General features: G+C 37.1%; 1 protein-coding gene across 1 annotated transcript; it reads right to left on the reverse strand.

Annotated features, from left to right (window-relative positions):
• Positions 1-6,330: 6,330 nt before the first annotated feature.
• Positions 6,331-11,756, reverse strand: LOC138834158 (olfactory receptor 5T7-like). Its single transcript, XM_070032915.1, has 3 exons — positions 11,694-11,756; positions 10,932-10,984; positions 6,331-7,267 (listed from the first exon to the last, which is right to left on the reverse strand). Exons 1-3 carry the CDS (start codon positions 11,754-11,756, stop codon positions 6,331-6,333), a joined length of 1,053 nt encoding a protein of 350 aa, XP_069889016.1.
• Between the last annotated feature and the right edge of the window lie 2,392 nt (positions 11,757-14,148).

Genomic DNA, 14,148 nt, shown 5'->3' on the forward strand with positions numbered 1-14,148 from the left:
GCTGATCTAAATATTTAGTTCTGGATAAGAGTGGTCATTGTACAACCTTAAAAATAAAATAACTGTCACAAAAACAACCCCTTTAAATTGAAACAGTAATTTGATGACAGGTGAATTTTCATTAATAAAATAATTTTGATCAATACAATGGGTGATTATTCTTGATAATAAATTTGATTCATCATATGCAGAGAATATAGTCAAAATACTTTATAGACATATGAAACAATGCAACAATGAAGGCTATTGATGTTAAGTTTGGTACAGAGGATGAAAGTGATGGAGGGTGTGAATATGATCAAATTATGCTGTATGCTTATACAGACATGTCATAATAATGCCCCTTTGTGTTATTAATTTACACAAATAAAAATGTGGGAAAATTCTACAACTTTCTATGATTGCATCAAAGATTTAATTTAGTATAATATGGTAAAAATAAAGAAAATAGGAGGAAGATTTCCTATTTCCATGCCAGAAATTGGAGTAAATGATTCAAGAAAGCCCAAACCAATTTATTAGTGTTACATTCTCCTACAGGTTCACTGTCTATTCTTTATTAATTGAATAAGTATATTTATGGAAGCATCTTTTCAAGTTAAAGGTTCAGTCTTATATTTTTTGATTTCTATGAGATAGATTAAAAATTTAGTAAGCAAAAATGTTACAATTTGTAAGTTTCAGTTCTGATTGAAGAAGTACTTTATAGTTGATAATATAAATACACTTAGACATATGTGTAAACAGATATAGACAAAGTCAGTCCTAATTTACATTGTATAGATTTGCAAAACTGCAAGTCAGTGACCTTGATTTATTTTGTATTTGAGGGAAGGAGTTATGTAATGTATCAAGGAAAAGGATTCAAGGGCAACATAAATCTGAAAATATTACCTACAAATAAATTCTAATAGAATACCTTCATTTGTATTATACAAGGGTTCTTTAAATGTATTAATCCCATTTCAAGAAAATATTTCTTCAGTTCATTCTATATTGTAAGGATATTGTCTGGGTATAATTAATCCATAAAGTGAACACTTGATGGCAAAGATGCATTCAAAATAATAGTTTCAAAGAGACAATTTTGAGCTGTGAAAATGAGAAGCAAAAGAACAATGAAGGTAACATAATACCCACCTTCCAAATATACTACAGAGCCTCAATAACAAATGCAACATGATTCTGGCTCATAAACAGACGACAATGAAATAGGACATAAGCCAAAAAGCAACTCCATATAGCTACAATAAGCTGACTTTTGACAATGGAACCACGAACATATATTGAAAAATGAACCAGTATAAATAAATGGTGTCAAAAAGCTCAATCTTCACATATAGAAGATTGTAACTAGATTTCTCTCTTAGGTCCTGCAAGAATAACAGTTCAAACTGAATCAAATACCTTAAGACCAAATACCTTAATTTCATACCTAAAATATTGAAAGTACCACAGAAAAACATAGAAAATCTTGGAATATCTAGACATAGGCATAACAGCCTGTGTAGTGAATCAGTAGCTCAGCAAAAAGAATGAGATTGACAAATAGGATTATAATATAATCTGGGAGAAAGAAATGAATAAAATATTGTTAGCACATCACATAATGGCAAAGAAAATAAATCTTCTGGAAGTCATTTTATTGAGGTTGCAAGATACAAGGTTAATAAATGTTTACCTATGAAGTTTTGTGGATGTAACTGCATTAACTGAGCAAAGAAGAGCAAGGATTGACAAATGGGATTGCATCATTTTTTGAGGGAAAAGGAAATAGACATTAAACTGAAAAGAGTCAAAAAAATGAAGAATAGATTCCCCAACTCTAAAATATACACAGATATACACAAGTATAAACAGAATATACAGGGAGCTTATAAAACTACATACACAAAGTACAATTAATCAATGGGAAATGAAAAGAACAGACACTTCTTAAAAGAGGAAGTACATATGTCCAACAAAAACATGAATAAATACTCCATGAAATCTGCTACCTTTCATCTCACTCGAATCAGAATGGATATTGACAAGAACACAAACATCATCAAATGCTGGCAAAGATGTGTGGGATAAAACAACTTTTTAGGTTCAAATTACTATTTTATTTATTTACCTTTAATTTATTAATTTTTATTGTAAAGTTGATGTGCAGCTGAGTTAGAGTTACATAAGTCAGTTAATGAGTACATTTCTTTGTGACCAATGTCACCCCTTCCCTCAGTCTCTCCCAGTGTTTCCCTTCCATCCCCACCTACAAGTGGTATAGTTTATTTTCCACGTAGTGTCTAATGAGTATCACTGCTGTATTTGTACATGCTTTCTCTCTCCATTCCTGTGCCTCCTTCTACAAACCAACAAACAAGACTAACAGAAAAGAAAACAAAAAGAGCAACAAAGGAAAAAAAGCCTCAATTTGAAGGAACTTTTATAGACTGTTGGTGGGAATGCAAATTTGAACCACTCTTCTGAAAATCATTATGGAAGTTCATAAATATAACAATATAGAATTACCATGTGATTCAGCAATACCACCTTTGGGCATATTCCCAAGGATTGAAAGCCAGGATACAATAAAGATATTCCTACATCCATTCAGTATTATGGAAAGAATCCAGATGCCCTACAACTGGTAAGTAGGACAAACAATGTGATATATGTAGCCAATAGAGTATTATTTGGCTATAAAGAAAAGTGCAATTTTATCATTTGCAGGAAATTGAATGGAACAGATCAGAGCATCATATTAGGTGAAGTGAGCAGTTTGGAAGGACAAAAGTCAGGACTTTTCTTCATTTATAAAATATAAGATACATATGTGTATTTTTATAAATATGGAATGTTTACATATATGTACATATACGTATATAGATGTATATATATATATGTATAACACTATTGAAATTTTAAGATATTTGGTCACTTAGAGGGAGAGAAAAGCAAACAGCAACCATGGCTGAGGGGTGATGAATAATATAAAAACTCATGGCATTTATGTTTTAAGATGGGACAAGCAAATTCACAGGGAGCTGTCAAATATTAGAAGGCTTGGGGGACATAGAAAGAGTGAAACTGTAGCTTTTAATCTGATTGAAGTATAATGAATGCCTGTGTGAAATACAGTGATCAAAGCCCTTGGTACAATCAATATGCACTAAAATTTTTAAAGAAAGTATTGTAAGACAGTGTCTGATAAGCAATGGATACCAAAGGGAGAGGGGAGGGAGAATGGAGAGAATGAAGGATGGTGAACATGGTTGCAGTATTTTATGAACATGTATGAAAACTGAATGGTAAATAATAAATAATACCTGAGCACATTAGAAACACACTTCTGTAATTTGCTCTTGGCCCTGGGCAATGAGAGGGTGTCCGATGGCCAGTTTTTCTTTATTTTCTTATTCTTGATTTTATTTCGTTATTCTTGATTTTTTTATTTTTTATTGTGAACATACTGTACAGAGGGGTTACAATTACAGTGGGCAAGATAATGAGTACATTTCCTATCAAGCATTGTAGCCTCCTCCTTTGTTTACCCTTCACATCCCTTCCCAGCCTCCCCCACCTCGTCCCTCCACCCAATCCTCCCTCCCCCCAACCAAAGTTATAAAGTTCGTTTTCGACATGACAACTTATACATCTCATTGCTGCAACAGGTCCGCCTGTATCCTTATTTAAACGACTTGTTTTTCCCCTTCCCCTCCACAAATTATACCGACATCAAATACAGTGAAACCAGGGGTTATACTGTGGGGGAGGGACATACAAAGCAACAAAGAAATAATCTTATAAATGCATTAAAAACAAATGCATGAAAGAAAAAAAAACATTTAAATACATATCTTAGGGTTCATTTTCCTAACATCACATTATCTGAACTTTCCTGCTTGATTCATACATATACTAGATATTGCAAATAAGGGAAACCATGGGACTTATGTTTCTTTGGGCTTGGCTTACTTCACTTAATATAATTTTTTCCAAGTTTTTCCATTTCTTAACAAATGGGGCAATGTCATTCTTTCTGATGGAGGCATAGAATTCCATTGTGTATATATACCCCTTTTTCTTTTTTTTTTCTTTTTTTTTTTTTAAGATTTTTTTTTTTTTTTTTTTTTGTCGGTCGTGGGGCCTGGGCGCTATCCCTCAGCTCTTCAGCTCAAGGCGAGCGCTCTACCACTTGAGCTACAGCACCACTTCCATATACCCCTTTTTCTTGATGCATTCATCTACTGAGGGGCATCTGGGTTGGTTCCATATCTTAGCTATGGTAAATAATGCTGCAATAAACATAGTTGTGCTGGTAGCTTTAGTGCGGTCTTGTTTGTAAACATTTGGGCAAATACCCAAAAGTGGGATTGCTGGGTCATAGGGGAGCTCAAATCCTCAAAGAAACAAATGCCTAATACATAAGTGTGCTAAAGACTTAAAGAAAAACTTCTCTGAAGAAGAAGGATGGCCAATAGACACATGAAGAAATGCTCAACCTCCCTAGCCATAAAAGAAATGCAAATCAAAACAACCTTGAGATACCACTTCACCCCAGTTAGAATGGCTATAATCAAGAACTCTAATAACAGATGCTGGAGGGGATATGGACAGAAGGGAACCTTACTTCATTGTTGGTGGGAGGGTAAACTTGTTCAACCACTTTGGAAAGTAGTATGGAGGTTCCTCAAAAGACTCGTTATTATTGATTTTAAGTATAAGGCTGGAAAATGTTAAAGCCTTTTCTCTCTGTTTAGTGAGGAACTGAAAGAGGGGCTTAAAACAGAAGAAACCCAACCTAATTTCCAACTCAGTGATAAATCCCAGAAGTTTTTCCACTTTCTGTTTTCTCTGATATTCAGGTTGTTGCATGCTCCTGCAAATGAAGCAGAGTGCTAGATACAGGACTGGTAGCAATGACCTCTGGTCATTAGGAGAAGTCTCTTGGAGAGCACTGCATTTGGTTTGAGAGCATAGTTTTTTAAAATATTAATATAGCTTAATTATATCAGCTAGAACATTTCCATTATTCATAAGTCTAACTGTAGTAGACTACAGTTTATTTTAATAGCAATTTTAGGATTCTAGGAAACCATTTATATACATATATGTATATACATACACCATTTTGAAGTAAAACTTATATTTATGTATGCTTGTATGTGTGATTGTTTGTAGTACCTTTGTTGACCTCAGGTCCTCATATTTGAATCACACACTTGCAACTGATGTTTGTCTTTTAGGTAGGTTTTCAATTTTTCCCCTGGACTAACCTCAGCCTGAGTTCATCCCCTCTTCTTATTTTTTATTTTTTTGTATTTTTTAATTGTGAAAATACCACACAGAAGGGTTACAACTATATGGGCAAGGTAATGAGTGCATTTCTTATCAAGCATTGTTGCCTCCCCTTTACCATTCTTTCCCATCTTCTCCCATGCCCCCACACCAAAGATGTATAGTTCATTTTCCACGTAAGATCTTGTACATCTCATTGGTGCAATGGGTCTACCTGTATCCCTATTTAACTCCAAATATATCAAAGACCTCAGAGTCAAAACAGACACTCTGAAAACATTACAGGATGGAATAGGAGAAACCCTAGGTCTCCTTGGCACAGGCTGAAATTTTCTTAAAAGAGACTCAGAAACACAACAAATCAAAGAAAAGTTGGACAAACGGGATTGCATGAAATTGCAGAGCTTCTGCATGACAAAGGACATAGCTAGCAAGATCAATAGAAAGACCATTGATTGGGCTAGTCATACAATGGAAAAGGGTCTCATATCTAAAATATACCTGGAACTCATCCCCTCTTACCTAGGGCTTTCTAGGTACTTGGATTACAGGTGCGCATCACCATACACATTTTATAAATGGCCTAAAATTAGCTTATTATGCGAATTCTTTTTTTTTTCCAGGGCTGAGGACCGAAGTCAGGGCCTTGAGCACGCCAGGCAGGCGCCCTTTGGCTGGGCTAAATCCCCAGCCCCTCATGCTAATTCTTTGCCAAAGACAGGCTTGAGATAGAATTCTACTTCCTGGGTTGCTGAGGTGACAGGCATGAGGCGATGTGGCTTGGATTCTGGGAAACTTTTATGTATTCCAGACGATGTCAGCATCAGCATCCATACCTTATTATGTGAATATATGTGTAAACCTGGTATAAACCATATGTCCAAATCACTGTTCTTCTTCATTCAAAACAGAGCAGGACATAAGATAGAATATAATCTTTATTTTTAAACTATTCAAGGAGATAATATTAGTCATTAATTCCAGCAAAGATCCTCATCATATCCTCCCCTATGGACACAGACAACATTATTTTCAAGGTTCCCAGTGCTATTTTAGTGCAAGAAAATATTTTCTAAATAACTTCTGCATCGCCTGCTTTACATCTTTATTCCTCAAGCTGTATATTAGGGGATTCAACATAGGAATCATGATAGCATAAAATATTGACACGACCATGTCATGCTCCAGGGCATAGTTAGAGCTGGGTCTCACATACATGAAAAGAACTGTGCCGTGAAAAACGGACACTGCAGTCAGGTGAGAGCCGCAGGTAGAGAAGACCTTTCGCTTCCCTTCAGCAGAACGCATCTTCAGGATCGCAGCCAGAATGAAGCCGTAGGAGACCAGGACAATCACAATGGTGACCAACTCAATAGACCCCGCGCAGTAGAAGAGGAGCAGCTGGTTTATATGAGTGTCAGAACAAGAAATTGCCAGGAGAGCTGGGATATCACAGAAGATGTGTCTGATTTTGTTGGAGCCACAGAAGGACAATCTGAAAGTGGCCACCGTGTGTACAATGCCATGAGCAAATCCACCAATATAAGAGGCGATAATGAGGGGCACATAGACTCTGGGTGACATGTTTACCGTGTAGAGGAGAGGGTTGTAGATGGCTATGTAGCGATCATAAGCCATAGCAGCCAACAGAAAACATTCTGTGGTCCCAAACATAACCGCAAGAAACATCTGTGTTGCACACCCAGAGACTGAAATGACTTTCTCCTTTGACATAAAATCTACTAGCATGTTTGGGGTGATGACAGAAGAGTAGCAGGCATCTACTGAAGACAGGACTCCCAGGAAATAGTACATGGGGTTATGGAGTCGAGAATCCCCAAGGACCAACACAATCAGTCCCAAATTTCCCAGGAGAGTGAAAAGGTAGATGGCGAGAAACAGGAAGAGGAAGACAATCTGCAGTTCGCGGCTGTCTGTGAATCCCTTGAGTACAAAGAGAGTTACTTCAGTGACATTCATTATGTTGGAATGTCATAGAAACAACTAGAAGAGAGAAATTCCAAGAAGACAGTTAGATGGTAATGAAATATACAGCCTTGTGATGCTAAAGAATCTGGCTATTGTCTATACCTGTGCATATGCATATGTGTGTGTGTGTGTGTGTGTGTGTGTGTGTGTGTGTGTGTGTGAGTGACTAATTTCCCTTCAATGCAGTAGAATTCAGGAATGTTCATTTCTGTGTTTATTGGCAGTCACTACTGCCAATAGTAGAAGCGATGATTTTAAGACCATGATTGCCCAATTACTCTTTATTAATTACCAAGTAAACTAGTTAACATAGCTGAATTCTATTGACTATTTCATGTTATACATTAAATTACAAAATGAGTGGCTAATTAAGGCCATGAATTATTATATCAGGGCAGAGTTTGGCATAGAATTAGAATATTAGGTCTGTCTGGAATTGTAGAGAAGTTTTCACTATAACTTGCTCACTTCTGGAATAGCAATATTAATACGAGTTTCATAAGTCTGAAATAAATACTGAAGAACCACTTATATTAAAATTCAATTTTTTTAAATATACTGAGCCTAGAATGCAAGCCTCACATCTGTTAAGTAGGTAATCTACCAGCACACTGAGCTGGTCTGGGTTTTCCTTCTTATATTTTCTTGCTTAGGCAAGAAAGTCTGTGAGACTCTTATCTCCAATTAACCACCAGGAAACTGGAAGTGACACTATGGCTCAAACTGGTAGAGTGCTAGCCTTGAGCAAAAGAGCTTAGGGACAGTACACAGGCCCCGAGTACAAGGGCTATGACTAACAAAATTTTTTAAGTGTACAATGAGCTTACTTCTGTTTTGGACAATAAGAAGTTTTGGGTTAAATTTTTTCTTGAGTCAATTTTTTGAAAGATGTGAAAATCAGTTACACTAAGTCTGACTCAATTAATACAAAAATATCTCCAAAAAATTTGGAGTAATGTCTAGAAAAATAGCTATAAAAATTTTCACCACTAAATAATGTTGAATTTGCTATTTAAGCCAAGAAGAATTTAATTGTAAAAATTCCACTTGAATGCAGTGGAAATAAGGGCAAAGATCTTGAGCTGCATGATGAACACAAAGTTTGAAAAGATGAGAGACATGATAACAGACATTTAGTGAGCATCTGCCACAGGAATAAGCTGGTATGAATTTTATATTATTTCACCCAGTAACAACTTAACTAAAACCACTATTCAGTTCTTGGTCTCACTCACAGTATACAGCACATTTTGACTTATTTTCTTAACTGTCTTCCCTAAAACTATGGTTTTGTTGTCCAACTCTTCTCTCCTCTGTCCAGTCTGATTATACTTGAGTATATTGAATTCCTGAGATAAAAAAAACCATGCTTATATACAGAAGATATTGTTTTTAAAACACTTTTTCCATATTAAAGCTATAAGGCCATAGGTTATTGTGTGAATCAAGTGTTTCCTTACCCTCGCTGAAAAAATCATGCCTGTTCTCAATTAACTTCATTCATCAGAAAACAAAATCATACCTCTTTGAAACAGCAATCTTTTACATAAACAAAAATCAACTCAATAGCTTCGCTTTTTTCTTCCTTCTATGAGGTTGCAGCTTTAATTCATTCAAATACTTCCAAATATATGTGATTTAAACATGTAAGAGAGATAAGAACTAAAGTGTAATCAGCAACTACTATGTGCAATTCAAAACAACATAGTTATTCTTTAACTGTATTTTTTGCCTAATAATCTTTTAGTTACCTGACAATTTATCTTACCCAAGAAATAGAACATGCTAGTTTGGCCCCTAAATATTATTCATTCATGTTGTTTATATGTACTTCTTCAACTGCTGGTAAATCTCAAAAGAGATGCTCCCAGAGGAATATGCACCAATTATCCGCTGGTTCATAACAGCAACATAATGATTTGATTTGTAATGAAAGGGTAAATGGTGTTGGTATGAGGTCCTACATGCTCTTCCTTATAATGTGTCTAAAGGGCCTAATTTCCATTAATACTTTGTTTTCTCAACACTGCTTTGGAGAGACCATCCTTTTCCCAACTGTGTTCACATAGTTGATCATACATGTGAAACTGTATCAAGGCTCTCTATTGTGGTCCATTGATCTCTGTGACGGTGTGATGCCTCTAGCTTTGTTCTTTAACAAAATTGCTTCGGCTCTTGTGTTTTTTTATATTAATACCTGATTTTTATGGTTTATCTTCTTCTTCAGGGATCTTGGAATGCTTTAAGACCACTGTGTATAATATGGTCTTTAAAATGTAAATTAAAACCACAATGCAAACATCAGTTAGCATACTTGCTTTCAAAAATTAAAAGAGCATAGACCATGCTCTACATTGTTGATAGGAGTCTACAAACACAGTTACTATGGAAAACAGTATACACCTTATTTTTTTAAATTTTATTTGTGAACATACTGTACAGAGGGGTTACAATTACATGGGCAGGATAATGCGTACATTTCTTACCAAGCATTGCAGCCTCCTCCTTTTGTTTACCCTTCACGTCCCTTCCCAGCCTCCCCCCTCCCCCCCAATCCCAATCCTTCTCCTTCCCCCCCATTCCCCCCCCGCACCGACGTTGTATCATAGAATCCAGCAACCAGATATTTAACTATATACTCAAATAATTGATTATCTCAAAGGCCTATCTGCACTTCAATGTTCATGTTAGCTTTTTTTGAAAAAACTCAAACATGGAAAAATTAATGTCCATTGATGGATGCATTGGAAAAAAGTTCTACTTTCATACAATAGGATCTTATTGAGAACTTAAAAAGAAGTTCTAAGAAATGGAAACAAGAGGCTTGCTTTTGTGTTTGATTTTTCTCCTCTGTCACTGCTTTTTATTTCTGCACCTTTTGAATTGTATGCAAGTTTATCCACCCTGAAGAGAGTCCTAGGGAGCACAGAAATGGTGGGGAAAAAGGCTGAAAAAAGGCAGCAGTGATACTCATTGGACACTATGTTGAAAATGAACTATAGAATTTGTGGGAGCAATGAGGGGGAAAACTGCAAGAAAAATGAAGGAATAGGTAACACTGGTCCAAAGTAATGTACTCACTGCCTGAATTGTAACCGCTCTGTAAATCACCTTTACAATAGCAATAAAAATAACAAAAATTAAAAAAAATAGAAAAGAAGGAAGTCTAGACATAGGTGACAACATAGAAAACCTGTTAGACTTTATAATATGTGAATAAGCCAGGCACAGAAAGATGAATACTACTTAATTCTACTCTTTAAATGTATGGAGAAGAATCAAATAATCACATTATCTTCCTCAAATTCAAATAGCAGAAAAAGTTCATAAATCCTCTCCTTTTCCCAAAATAATTCCCTGCTTAATAGTGGTGTGGACTCTAACTAAGAGTCCACCATTTCTTTTTTGAAGTCTATTTTGGACAAGGACCAAGACTCTATAGCTGATACAGAATGATGTGGCAGTGTGCTCTAGAGGTGTCTCTTATTTTTGACTCTTTTTCTTTGTGTCGTCTATGGGGCCTGAACTCTGACCTTGGGCACTGTCCTTCAGCTCTTTAGCTCATGGTTAGCGCTGTAGCACTTGAGAGGCAGCACCACTTCTGGCTTTTTCTGCATAGGTGGTGCTGAGGAAACGAACCCAGGGCCTCATGCATTCAAGGCAAGTATTCTACCGCTGATCCTAGAGGTGGCTCTTGTTGAAGGTGTTCATTCTGTGGCATTGGATGAAAACTCTGGCATACTCTGATTTTCAGAAAACTCTTGAAACACAACCTGGGTTTGTTTCACATGGACACTGAACTTGCAGCCCACAGGAAGGGTTCACTGTGATTGTCAGTAGCAGCCATAGATGAATGAAGAGCTGAGTTGGTACCCCACAGTTTTACTGGTAAATCCCACAGTTTTACTGGTAAATCATATCTACTCGAGTTGTACTTTTAGGTTTGCATGTCCTGTCTATAATGGATCACTTGAGGGTGATGGTCAGTGTGTTTTCCTTGGAAATCTACACTGCTGAATGTTAACTGGCCTGCCTGGGGAAAGCTGTCCATTGGTTCTCATCTTCCCAAGCTGCTGTTACTGCATTGCTCAGGTAGAATTCTCCCACTGTGTAGTATGGAGTTTTGCCCCAGAAACACATCTACTCATACAATGATTCTTAGAGGGTAGAGATATGCACTCCTGAGGAAGATGGTTGATTTATGCTGAAGATAAGCCTAATTTGCTTTATGTGTGCTACCTTAGCATTTTCATATCTAAATCGGTTCACTGACTTTTTTTGTTTTGAGGGATGGCTCTGCCCCAGGGGCCACAAGAGCATAATTGGTCACTAGTTACATTTGAAGGGGGGCAATATATTCATGCTCTAAGGTGGACCTCGTGTCACCCTGCATGCTCTCATGTATCGCCATGTTTGCCTACCTTGGTAATCTGGGCCATTACCTCATGAGCCCCTGTGCTGCTTTTACTGGTGATGCCATCCATAGGCCATGTACAATCCTTACTTTGGGACTAAATGTTATTTTTATTAACACTTCCCCTACCCACCTCAGGTTGGCAGGTGTGTGTGTGTGTGTGTGTGTGTGTGTGTGTGTGTGTGTGTGTGTGTGTGTGTGTGTGTGTGTGTGTGTGTGTGTGTGTGTGTGTAGAAAGGGAGAGAGACAGAGGCAGAGAGAGAGAGAGAGAGAGAGAGAGAGAGAGAGAGAGAGAGAGAGAGAGAGAGAGAGAGAGAGAGAGAGAGAGAGAGAGAGAGAGAGAGAGAGCACACTGTCTTAGAGCTTGAACTCAGGGTCCAGATGCTGCCCTTAAGCTTTATTTGCTCAAGGCTAGCATTCTACCATTTGTGTGATAGTTCTATTTCCAGCTTTTTAATTTTTTTTGTGGTTAATTGGACATAAGAGTTTCATAGCCTTTCCTAGGATGGATTCAACCCATGATCTTTAACCACTGTCCTCCAATTCCTTACTCCTGAGTAGTTGAAATTTAAGATATGTACCAATATAGTCAGCCTAAATTTCTTTCTTCCTTTCTTTTTCATATCTGGCCAACCAGGGGCTGGCGTTCACACCAATCCACTTGTCCTCACACTGGCTGTGGCACTTATTTATGGTGCCTTCCCAAGGGCCTGGGCACCTTTAACAGCCTGACCCATAGCCTGGGCCTGAGCTGGAGATATGGTTGGAGTTCCAGCCTTGGATGAACCTGTGCTTTCACCTGAGCCTGCTACCCTGGACAATGAATATGCTTCCCAAGCTTGGAATGGGTGATGTAGGCAAGTTTCTGAAGCTTGCTGGTAACCACTCTTAGGGCATCCTGCATTTGTTATCAACTCCTTTTGGATGTTTACAAGGGTGTTGATGGTCTCTGCACAAGCACTCATGGCCTTAGTGTCATTTGCCTGCATCTTCATAAAGCTCTTTGCTTGTGTTTCTTAGCAAAATGCATGTTTCTTAGGAACTTGAGGTGTGCCCTCTGAAGAGATTCTTATTTTTGTGATTGGAGTTTCTTAATGGTATTTCTGTTCTATTTTCAGGAAAGTTTGTGTGTAGTGTGGTTCTTGGACTTGGTCCTCTATCATCAATCTTGTCTCACAATGCACCTGGAACTGATAACTGATAACTTTCTCCCATTTCTTTGTGTGTGTGTTTTGTTTTGTTTTGTTTTTTATAACATATCCCCATCTCTTACTTGTTCCTTCTATTTTACTTCTTAAAATCTAAAACATAGTCATGACAGAATAGCACATATTTAAAATCACCTGTTCACACATAGTTACAGGTCTTTTGGCATATTTTACCAATACATGTATTTTTATGATTTATAGAAATTCTCAGGAGTAGAAATTGTGTTAATGAGAATTAAATTCTCATTTTAGTTTTTATTATCAGTGCTTTTGCACAAATTTTTATCCTTTGAGATCCCAGGAGTCTAAAAGTTTAGAATGAGCTGATCATTGGTGGCTCACAGCTGTAATCCTAGCTACTCAGGAAGCTGAGATCTGAGGATCAGAGTTCAAAGTCTGTGAAATTGTTATCTCTGATATAATACTTAGAGAAAGCTGCAAGTGGCACTGTGGCTTAAGTGGTAGAGCACTAGCCTTAAGCAAAAAGAAACTTAGGGTTAATGACTAGGCCCTGCGTTCAAGTTGCAGGACAGGCACCAAAAAAAAAAATAAATAAAGTTCAGGGTGTTACATTCTACTGGACTAGGCTAAGGAAACAAAATTCCGAATTATCTTTGAACAGTGAAATTGTCTTAATGTAAGAATGGAAAAGGCAGAAGAAGAGAAAAATGAGCAAAAGGAAAAAAAATTCATTATATGTGAACAATGTAATTACTATTTAGTCTACAGAAGACAATTTGACAGGTAATTATTTGGTCTTTCTTAGGACAGAAGATTATAGAGAGCTCTGCCAGTGAGACTTTTCCTCAATCCATAATGTACGTTTTTAAAGGAGAAATTACCTATAATTACAGAGCAAATAAATAAGCCCTTCAAACTTATAAGGAACCAAACAGACTTGCTCGATACAGTCAGTGTCATCCAAAGTCCTCTATTCTGATGTAGACTGTCCTAGAATGGGCTAAATATCATCCTTACCAACTATGGTTAGCCATTGCCATTATCACCTTCGTGAGCATGATCCCAGCTCCCATCACCATTGTGAGCTTTTGGGATGATGCATCTTTGGTGTCTTGTCTCCTGAGGTGTATACTTTGTCATTTAGAGACATCATGGCTCCTCAGATGGTGGTCAAAAACTTTGCTCCCAATTATCCAGTCTGGGCTCACATCTTTCCTCTCACGGCCTATGGCTTCCTTCTTCAGCTTGATCTTTTTTTTTTTTTTTTGTCCATCATGGGGCTTGAACTCTGGG

Source organism: Dipodomys merriami, unplaced genomic scaffold (genome assembly GCF_024711535.1).
Source record: "Dipodomys merriami isolate MVZ:Mamm:240054 unplaced genomic scaffold, mDipMer1.0.p SCAF_21, whole genome shotgun sequence".
In the NCBI taxonomy this organism is placed as follows: Eukaryota; Metazoa; Chordata; class Mammalia; order Rodentia; family Heteromyidae; genus Dipodomys; species Dipodomys merriami.